General features: G+C 43.7%; 1 protein-coding gene across 1 annotated transcript in view; it reads right to left on the bottom strand.

Moving 5' to 3' along the window:
* The window catches only part of dnah7 (dynein, axonemal, heavy chain 7), a 149,456-nt gene that overhangs the window by 23,113 nt on the left and 115,672 nt on the right, over nt 1–10,671 (bottom strand). Inside the window, exons 62-63 of the mRNA XM_063214309.1 lie at nt 4,396–4,596; nt 2,848–3,009 (exon numbers count right to left, since the gene is read on the bottom strand). Coding sequence (XP_063070379.1) covers nt 2,848–3,009; nt 4,396–4,596 — 363 coding nt within the window. The remainder of the gene's footprint in view (nt 1–2,847; nt 3,010–4,395; nt 4,597–10,671) is intronic.

Here is a 10,671-nt window from a genome sequence, read left to right as displayed (position 1 = left end):
CACCGTCCGTCACAATTGGAGACGCTGCTTTTTTTTCAGATTTATATTAGGTGCGGAGCGTGGAAGGCACAGTGTTTCTGGGAAAACGACAGTGGACAGAGACAGAGGAGGTGGATGGAGGGAGGGAGAGAGGGAGGGAGGTGGAGAGAGAGAAAGAGAGGGAGAGGGAGAGAGTGAGGGGGTAGAAAATGAAAAGGTGGACAGGTGGGCCCGCCTGATGGTGGCATTTCCTGGGGAAATTTCCCTTGCTAATGCAGGCAGCTGACACACTGTGGAGGGGAGACAGGGAGTGTGTGCGTGCGTGCGTGCGTGTGTGTGTGTGTGTTTGTGCATGTGTGTGTGCGTACATGTCATGAGAAAGAGTGAGAAAGAGTGAGAGAGAGAGAGATAGAGAAAAACAGTGACAGAGATCGAGTCAGAGAGAGAGAAGGATAGAGAGAGGAAGACAGAAAGAGAAACGGAGAGATACAGTAGCTGACATACCGTGGAGGGTGTGTGTGTGTGTGTGTGTGTGTGTTTCTGTGTGTGTGTTTCTGTGTGTGTATGTGTGTGTGTGTGTTTCTGTGTGTGTGTGTGTGTAGGCCTGAGATTGAGAGATAGAGAGAGACAGGGACTGTAAGAGGAAGATGAATATAGAGAACGAAAGTCTGAGCGAGACAGGTGTGCGTGCGTGCATGCGTGCGTGCGTGCGTGCGTGCGTGCACACGTATACACAAAATGTCAGTGCATTCAGAGCGCGGAGCCCCTTGATCAGAAATGTACGTCCCCCTCCTCCCTCTCAGCTTCTGAAAAGAGGACGAGGAGGCGAGGAGGATAGGAGAGGGAACAGCTCTCAGAAGTTGCGGAAATGTCAAGAGTCCTTTTAAAAAAAAATGGCGCTGAAGGGAGCGCGCGCGAAGCGAACGCATGCAGAGAGATGCGCTCCATTGTGAACGTGGCAGACGGGGCGGAGGAGGACAGTGTGTGTGTGTGTGTGTGCATTTGTGTGTGTGTGTGTGTGTGTGTGTGTGTGTGTGTGTGTGTGTGTGTGTGTGTGTGTGTGTGTGTGTGTGTGTGTGTGTGTGTGTGTGTGTGTGTGTGTGTTTGGTATATGGAAATGCATGTGTGTTCGGTACTATATATGCAAATGCAAGTGCAAGTGCCTGTGCCTGTGTGTGTGCCTGTGCGTGGTCGTGTGTGTGTGTATGTGTGTTCCTAGCAGATAAGTCTGTGAAGATGAAAGACAGACCCACACCATCATTACCTTATTAGTGGGTGGGTTGGTGTGTCTGTCTGATACCGTAAAAGAGCAGAGGCTGAGGGGTGGATTCATAGCGTAGAACCGGGAGTGTTTGTACATCTGTGCGAAGACACATGCATTTTCATGTCACACGCTTGGTGACATGTGCAATGGCCTTGCATAGGCCTTGTGTGTGTGTGTGTGTGTGTGTGTGTGTGTGTGTGTGTGTGTGTGTGTGTGTGTGTGTGTGTGTGTGTGTGTGTGTGCGTGCGCGCTTGCGTGCGGTGCGGTGCCCGTGAGAGAGAGAGAGAGAGAAAGAGAGAGAGAAAGAGAGAGAGAGAGACATGCAAATTTAATGTCATGCACATGTCAAGTAAGGTGTGAAAACTCCTCCGGAGTGTGTGTGTGTTAGAGGATGACATTTTTTGGGAATTCCTGCTGGACACGTGATTCCCGCAGGATTCACGTGAAACAGGAGTCAAACTTTTATCCATCTCGTGATTGGGACAGGACAGGAATAATATTCCACGGGAGCGGGCAGGAGCGGGAACGCAAATATAGATGGCTATTGTTATGAATGTAGGCTATTTCAACTCTAATTCGCATTTTTGCTCCTGCCTTGATCATGATTGCGGGAGCTGCGCATTTCCCCCGATTCCCTGCAGTACGGGAGGTCCTGGCATAGCCTACACTGCCTGTCGGACAACGTCAATTGGATCCGTGGGAATGCGCAAGAAAAAAACGGTCCTCATGTTATTTGAATGTTGAATTATGTTTGGGCCACTTCTGTCCCCGTAGGAAACAGACCAGAGAAAGAACAGACTCGCAATTGAACATGCAGAGAATCATGGCATCAGTCAAAGTGCGCACGATTCATTTCATCTCATCCTTCTTTGTCGCTGTTGATTTTTAAGTGCTGTGCCAAAACTTCTTACAGCTTTTCAAAAAAGGACGACTGGTTAAAACGTACAAGTACAGACAGGAGTTTGCATTGTTAACAGGAAACCTCTTGAATCCGAGAGTGAAATAGTTACTTGTAGAACTACTCGGTTTGCAGGCTGGTACGTTGCCGCTATGGCATTTCAGGCAAATATGCATACAGGTAACACATACAAAAAAAATGAATTAAAAAAATACAGCAGTGGGACAGGAGTACTTTTGAGCAGGAGCGGGTAGGAGCAGGAGTCATTCCACACAGGACAGGACAGGACAGGACAGGATTTTTTTTTTTTACTCTGGACCAGGAGTGGGCAGGACAGGATTTTTTTTCTGGGAGGGGGACAGGACAGGAGTGAAAATCCACTCCCGTGTCATGCTCTAGTGTGTGTGTGTGTGTGTGTGTGTGTGTGTGTGTGTGTGTATGAGTGTGCACGTATGTGTGTGCTTGTATGTGACACATTGTGTATATCTGTGCGCTGCTCGTACTGCGGTGAGGAACATGTGCAGCTACTGTACAAAGACAAAACATGAAATTTGTATGAAATTTGTGTGTATCGAATTTCTATATGAAATGTGTGTGTGTGTGTGTGTGTGTGTGTGTGTGTGTGTGTGTGTGTGTGTGTGTGTGTGTGTGTGTGTGTGTGTGTGTGTGTGTGTGTGTGTGTGCGTGTGTGTGTGTGCGTCCGTACCTCATACTGGTCAAGGAACATGTGTAGCTGCTGCACGGAGATGCGCAGGTCAGTCTCGTTGAACTCGTACGGGATGTTCCAGCCCAGCGGCCCAAACTTCCTCCTCTCCTGCGTCAACGCATGGAAGAAACACAGGCCATACAGCAGCTTCTTGAACACCGCCTGCAGAGAGAGAGCGAGAGAGAGAGAGAGAGAGAGAGAGAGAGAGAGAGAGAGAGAGAGAGAGAGAGAGAGATGTCATTGTGTAGGTTGGTGGCAAGAGTAGGTATTGCCACTTACTAGTCATTGAAACTGTGCTTTCTACTGCCAAATTTGATCTTTAACGCATATTAACAAAAAAACCCTAATGTTTACTAGTATGACCAAAGTACAGTAAGTTTTGCAGATAAAAATGTCTATTTCTGGAAATAGTGTGGACAATGGAGAAGATCCCTCTTTTCATGTATGGATTTCATTTTCCCGGTCACAATGAATACTTAGAATTTGATGATTATTGTGGTAAGTATTCATGAAAAAGGTAACATTTGTGAATGGGCAGCATGAATTCTGGAAATAAACTACTGAAAATATTACACGGTGCACCTTTAAAACTGTCTGCAAATATGGGGGTGAGAGATGTCATGTACTCTCAATGTGGTGAATTTAGATGGTTAGAGTATAGAGGGACAGCCTTCTCCATTTAAAATAGTGTGATATTGTTTTTAACTGGTAGTGAACAAGATTGTTGATGGGCATTGAGGACACTAATACATGCATAGTTATTGTCTGTATAAGTGACATGTTGAGAGCCTACTACGCAGGTCCTTGTTATGTGTATATCAATAATAAAGGCCTCATTGCCTGTGAACAAGGAATTTGTAGATGCACGACTAACATATGAATGATTTTGCCCTTATAAGTCACTTTTCCAGACAGTTAGGCACGTATTACTGGCTAACATGTGTACCTTCAAATAAAGTGCTACCACAACATACAACAGTCATAGTGCAGAGAGAATAAGTGAAAAAGAGGAAAAAAAACAAATAAACAAATAAACAAACAAAACCAAAGGTTGTAGGAGAATGAACACACATCATGGTTGAAAGACAGAAATGAAAGGATAAATAAAAAATGAATGACTAAAAATAAAATAAATAAATGGAATAATTATAAATAAATAAAATGAAATAAAAGCAGGGGTTGAACGAGGGAAAGCGCCACAGGGTATTTGCTCAGCGGTGTTCTCATTGTTAATGCTCTGTAATGTTTTAATATATACAGTGCACATTAAAATTTGCATTTCATCAAATGAGCTATGGCTGGTCATACTGTGAACATTAATAATTAAATCAATAAAATTAGTTCTGTAATTCTACTATTTGAATCCCAATAAATTGTGTGTTTTTTTTTTTTTAAACATCCCTTCACAGTTTTACCTCGGGACATCTTTTATTAAATACATGGTTACAGAAAGGCGCACGCACACACGCACGCACACAGTCACACACACGCACGCAGTCACACACACGCACGCACGGACACGCACGCCCTCTATGCCAACCCCCTTACAGGCTTGCTGCTGCTGTTGAAGAACTCTGGGTCGGAGATGGGGTCCATCATGAAGGAGCGTGCGATGTTGGAGCGCAGGCCCTTGGGCGCCTCGTTGGTCATCTTCACCCCGTTCTGGAGCACCGCCACGGGGAAGTTGGGCGACGGGTAGCTGGTCAGCCACAGCCGGAAGTCGGGGTGGGTGGTGTCTGGGTTCAGCTCCTGAGTGAAACATACAAAAAACAAACAAACAAACAAACAAAATGAATAAATTAGAAACTGGAATATCAAAATTGTCTCTATCCCACCATGGTGAAGAATCTTTAAAAATAAATTTGTGGATCCGGATCATGATCCGGATCACCACCAAAATTTAATCACTTGTTCCCTTTGTCATTTCCAACAACTCCACAAAGTTTCATCCAAATCCGTACATAACTTTTGGAGTCATCCTACTGACAGACAGACAGACAGACAGACAGACAGACAGACAGACAGACAGACAGACAGACAGACAGACAGACAGACAGACAGACAAACCAACGTGACCAAAAACATAACGTCCTTGGCGGAGGTAATAAAACGTCAAAACAACAAATCAACAAAAAAACACGACCACCGAGGTCACACAGTACTTAACAGTCACTTCACCTAGGGGGACAGGACAAAAAACAGAAACACATACACACATGCAAACATATACAGACATACACATACACAGACATTCTTTCTCTCTCTCTCTCTCTCTCTCTCTCTCTCTCTCTCTCTCTCTCTCTCTCTCTCACACACACACACACACACACACACACACACACACACACACACACACACACACACACACACACACACACACACACTCCACTATTTGCAGGCCATTAGTGGGGCGTTCCGGCTGACAGCGGAGGCTGCTAGCCACGGGGCTTTGGGCAACTTTTTGGACCCCAGCATCCTCTCCCTCACACTAGGGTGTAGGCGTATCAGGTCTTTTCGTCGAATTAATTGGTGAGAGGGGACCATTCGAACAAAACGTTGGACCATTAGTATAAGGCTGGGGATTTTTAGTCGAGGATGGTCCGTCTACCGCAAAAGCCAACGAAAGGTCCTTAAAATTGAACTAAAGATCCTTAGGTTTCAACTAAAGGTCCCTTCAGTCTGCCTATATTAGAAATGTAAATCAGCTTTTTTAATGCTCATTTTAACGGGTTTTCTTCAGCCTGCCTATATTAGAAATGTAAATCAGCTTTTTTAATGCTCATTTTAAGGGTTTTGTTTATTTAAATATGTAAATCAGCTGTTAAGTTTTGTTTTTTGTTGATTTAAACATGTAAATCTATAAATAAAATGTACTTACTCATTTTAACTGGTAGGGCTATGTTGTTGTTTTTTTTAACGTTTCCGTCGTTACATTTTTTGACAATTTACGTTTACGCCCTTACATTTTTTGACAAAATATCTAGACAATATTTGAGAAGCTTTTTTTTTCACGTCGTTACATTTTTTGACAATTTACGTTTACGCCCTTACATTTTTTGACAATTATCTAGACAATATTTGAGAAGCTTTTTTTTCACTTTTACGCCGTTACTTTACTCCCATCTGCGGGCAGAGAGGCGGGACCAAGCACAGCCTGCTCGCTTTGAATCAAAGCAGGGCGGTTTAATGTGTCAAGAAGTAGGCTATTGACCCTTGTGCTCGCTTTGAATCAGAGCAGCGCGCGTCTAGGCTGTAGACTATAGTGCATCTAGAAGTAGGCTATTGACCATTGAGCACATTGTCATGCAGCGAGTTTTCTGACTTTCCGTTAACTTTTTAGATGCGAAGCACCAGCAACAAGAGAAAGCTGTCTCCCGACACTTTGATGTTTCTGATTCTGAATGACAACAAATAGTTCGCGCATGAGCCAGAAAACAATATAGGTCCTAACAGTGTTGAAAACATTACAGAACCCATGCACCTGTGTTAAGCCCATGGCTACAGTAGAGAGAGAGAGAGAGAGAGAGAGAGAGAGAGAGAGAGAGACAGAGAGAGAGAGAGAGAGAGAGAGAGAGAGAGAGAGAGAGAGAGAGAGGGGTTAAATCCCTACGTTAACACNGCACAGGAGCGCGTTCTCTCTCCGCCGCGTAAAGGTCTTTGCATGAACAAATGCAATGGTAATTGAATAATAGTTTGCCAGTATTGCAGGGTGTATTAAACCCAGTGTACGTTGGGGTGCAAGGGAGAGCAAGGAAGAGAGCAGCATCTGTGATTAACCGCTTCGAAATGTGTGCGTAAAACCTGCTGTTAACCAGTGGGTTTTGTGAAGTTTGAAGTGTACCGCATTAAAAAAAAGCTTTGTTTGATGTCGTGTTTGTATTTTACTTTGACGTTGCCTATAGTCCTCAGTTTATGGGTATTTTCAGTTGACCCCCTACACGTTTTCTTTCTGTCATGTAGGGTATTGTAAATAAATCGACCGTATTTTTTTATCATTTTGATTTCGGACTTAATTTAGCCCTTCAATCACCCCTCTCCAATTGCAAACTTTACCCTGATAGAAGAGCATTCGCTACCCTGCACACTCGTTAAGCACTTATTGTCTGACTGATTTTGGCTGCTGCGAATAAGGTAGGTCTATCTTATTAAAAAAAAGGGTCTGTCGTCGTTTTGGCTGAAGGTTGACACCACGAACCAGATGACAATTGCAGTCTTGCCGCGGGTCTTGAACAGTGCTCTCTCTTTCCGATTCAGATTGCTTCTTCTGAGAAGGCAACTGGCTACCGCAGGAGAGGGGAAAGGTGGCGATATTATCCACAAGCTTGTTGGATAAATTGTGTTTAGCCTATCACAGATGAGGTTCTGGAATATTTTGTAGTGCATGGAACATTGACAAGGAAAGGTAGCTATTATATCCTCGTGAATAGGTCTTCGACTTTTCAAAATGCATCCTCTCAACATTCAACATGTAAATGGGTTATTCTGTAGTCCAACGCTATCCTGGCAGGAGAATCATTCGTTACAAATACTGCATACACACTCAGCAATTGTGTCTGTTGGTTTTTGCCCTCCAGGTCTTCATAAAAGCATCTACCACCGCTGTGATAATTTGACTACACACCGCTGAACAGTTAACAGTTTTTTAGGCTACTGTATTGACAATTGCAGTCATGCCGCTTGTCTTGAACTGTCTCTTCCCGTTCCATATCGTGACAGCCAGATGAGAAGCGCAAAGGTGGGGGCTATCCGCGATCGCGGAGGAAAGGTGTCAATATCCATAGCCTAACCCTTGAACTGTGGAGCAATTGCATATTGTTTAGGTTCTTGAATACTTGGAATTAGCATGGAATTAATTTTCCATTAATAAGGAAACGTGTAAGATTTATCCTCAATCCTACCCGATAATGTTTTGTCATAGGCCTAATGTTAATGCCCTCCCCAACACACATCCACAGTACAATATTGCGACACGCTTGGCACAATGATAGGCCTACTAAATTAGTTCAATGTTCTTGCAAAACTTTTCCCAAGAAAAGTCGGTTTTCATTTCGAGATTCCAGAGCAAATCAGTTGGTACTGCGCTGCTCGCTTGCTGGACAATAAACGTTGAACTGAACCGTGTTGTGTGCGTGTGTGGCTATGTGTGTAGGCTACCATCGCATGTCCATGATCGTCCGTGCTCTTATCATGCAAATGACATGTCATGCAGGCAAGGCGTCCGTTTGATTTCAAAAGTGCTGGCCCGGACAATTACCATAAACCCGAGTAAGGTTTGAAAAGTGCTGGGTACAAGGCTACTTCCGATTTGAGGTTTCATGATAAATAGCCTAATACGCATTGGTGTATTGACGCATAATGTGGCCATATTAAAAATTAAAAGCCATCTGCGCTGTCTTGTTTATTTCTGATATCCTGCGCTGAAGTCATCTTTATCATACATATTATTAATGCAACGGTAACTGAGTGGTTAACCCATCATAACTACATGTAGCCTTGCATAATGGTGCACGTCAATTTGTTGTCATAACTTCGCTCTGTCCCTTTTGATTTCCTCAAGCAATTCATCCCTTTTGTCATTGTCCATGTTGCAGAGACTGTTTCCTGCAGTGTTTCTCAACCTTTTTTTTAGGCAAGACACCCTTTCAATTAATGAAAAATTAAGGCACCCCAAACCAACAAGCCGTAACATGGCATCGCATCCGATAACACACAAGCTTAGAAAAGTAACACATTTGGAGACGTCACACGACCTAGGTTCGAAGTTGCAGCTGACGGGCTACCTATATTTACTTTAGGCTATTGTGCGTAGATAGCAGATGAAATATTCCACTGACCAGCATTAACTTATCAATTTAGTCAAATATCTATTATATCATTCTACATAATTTATTTATCAGCCGTTTCCAGGGCACCCCTGAAGGGTTAAAGTATTCGCTAATGGGCATGAAGTCTTGTCATGCAAATGACCTGCCGTGTTCAGGGGAAGTCATCCACCCAAAGGCAACCCTTTCAACAAAGCCACGCAGAGTGGACAGTTGAATGCTGCTTGAAATAAGTCCATAATGAATAAAATATTACGCGCAACGTCTACAAGAGAAGTAATGGTTATTATTACCGTTGCGCGTAAAGATGAGGAAGAGATGGATGGATGCTGTCCTATGGAAGGGGCCGTCAAACAGTCTACACGACATCTTCATTAAAGTCGTTAAAAAAGTACTTGTCAACAAAATCATGCCCCCGGAAAAATAAATAAAGTGCTTGCATTGACACGCTGTTGTTTTAATTTCGCATTTCTTTCATGTCCACTTAGTATGCTTTATCCAATTAGCCATGGATGCAGGATCATTCACTGGACTGGACACTATTGTAAGAGGTGAAATAGACCACGATTCAGGAACGACAGACAACAGGAGTAAAGGTTATGGTAGTTTTATTTTTACAATTTCATAAAATACAATTAGGAGGGAAAAAACCCACAATATCCATGCAGCCAGCAGCGTCTGTAAACTGCTATCGTCTTTGAATAAATGAATCACAATCTGGAGACACTCGGACGATAGTAGCCTACAAAAGTTAAGTTAAGTTACACACTCAGTCACTGCTGCCGGACGTTGGCTCGTCGATTACTTAATTCAACTATAACACGCGCAATAGCCTACCCAAATGCAACTTACCTACAGTTCCCAAAGCGGCCGGCCGCACGCAATGGATACCTACTGCCTACGTCCCGGCACGACAGCTTGTAGACAGTTCAGCAGCCCCTGCCCCACCCCAGCGCTTAGCGCACAAGTCTACACTATTGTCCAAGTGTTGTTATTTCAAGAAAGCAAACTGTCACTGTCCGCCGGCCGCTGTCGTGACATCTTTCATTAACACTAGTATTGTTTTAACAAGTGAGGAGTCCGTTGATAGTTTCCTTAAGGGTGAAGTAGCCTGCTCTTTAGGCTAGCGTTGCCTCCTCCAGCCAACCATTCGGCGCACAGTGTTCAGACTGTAGCAGGATGATAGGCTAATGATGATGGTCAGGGCGCACATCAGTGCTTGGGTTGTCTATACTTTTATCTGGAATACTGTCGCCGATCAGATAGAAATGACCCTGTTATGAACCCGAGTTTAGTAGATATCGCGCAGTGAACGAGGCAGCCTGCAAACAGTTTGAAGCGCAATGTGGCTGTAACACGTTAGAAAGTAGCCAAACTCTGTTACTTGTTATGAGCGTAATGGTGGGGTGGCGTCCGGCCAATGTCATATCCTAAGCGTATCGCTCAGTGCGTAATTCCAAGAGCAGTATAATGAAAAGGAAGAAAAGGAAGATGATGGGCTAGACCCGAAATGTTTGTCCCCTGTCTGTCGGTTTTATTTACTTTTTTCGGCTTTGTTTACAGTTACAGTAGTTTTTGATTCTGCATTCAGCTCCAGTGTGCGACTCCTTTCTTTCTTTTTAAATTATGAGCGTTCCACGAACTATCTTTCTTTGTGCACGCTATAAAATGGCAATAAACCTGTTACTATAAACTACTGGTTAACTTTGTATGCTTTCTAATGTTGGTAAAGGCGGGATAAGCGGGATAATGTATTGTCCACACGTGACTACGGAAAATATATTTCCTTCCAAGCGGAATAACAGCACTCCGCCTTCGGCATCGGGGGTGTTATTCGCCCATAGGAAAATATTTTCTTATAGTCACGTGTGGACAATAAATTATCTCTTACCTTTACATTACTGTTGTAGGCCTACATTTTAAAACATTTCGTTGATATTGTAGCGGTGCAACCGACTGTAGTTTTAAGTTATGAGATGGGCGCCAGTAAGGCAGCAATAAG

The sequence above is a fragment of the Engraulis encrasicolus genome, chromosome 13 (assembly GCF_034702125.1).
Source record: "Engraulis encrasicolus isolate BLACKSEA-1 chromosome 13, IST_EnEncr_1.0, whole genome shotgun sequence".
NCBI classification, from domain to species: domain Eukaryota; kingdom Metazoa; phylum Chordata; class Actinopteri; order Clupeiformes; family Engraulidae; genus Engraulis; species Engraulis encrasicolus.
The sequence above is the reverse complement of the archived record's forward strand: the minus strand, read 5'-3'. Positions and strand labels throughout refer to the sequence as shown.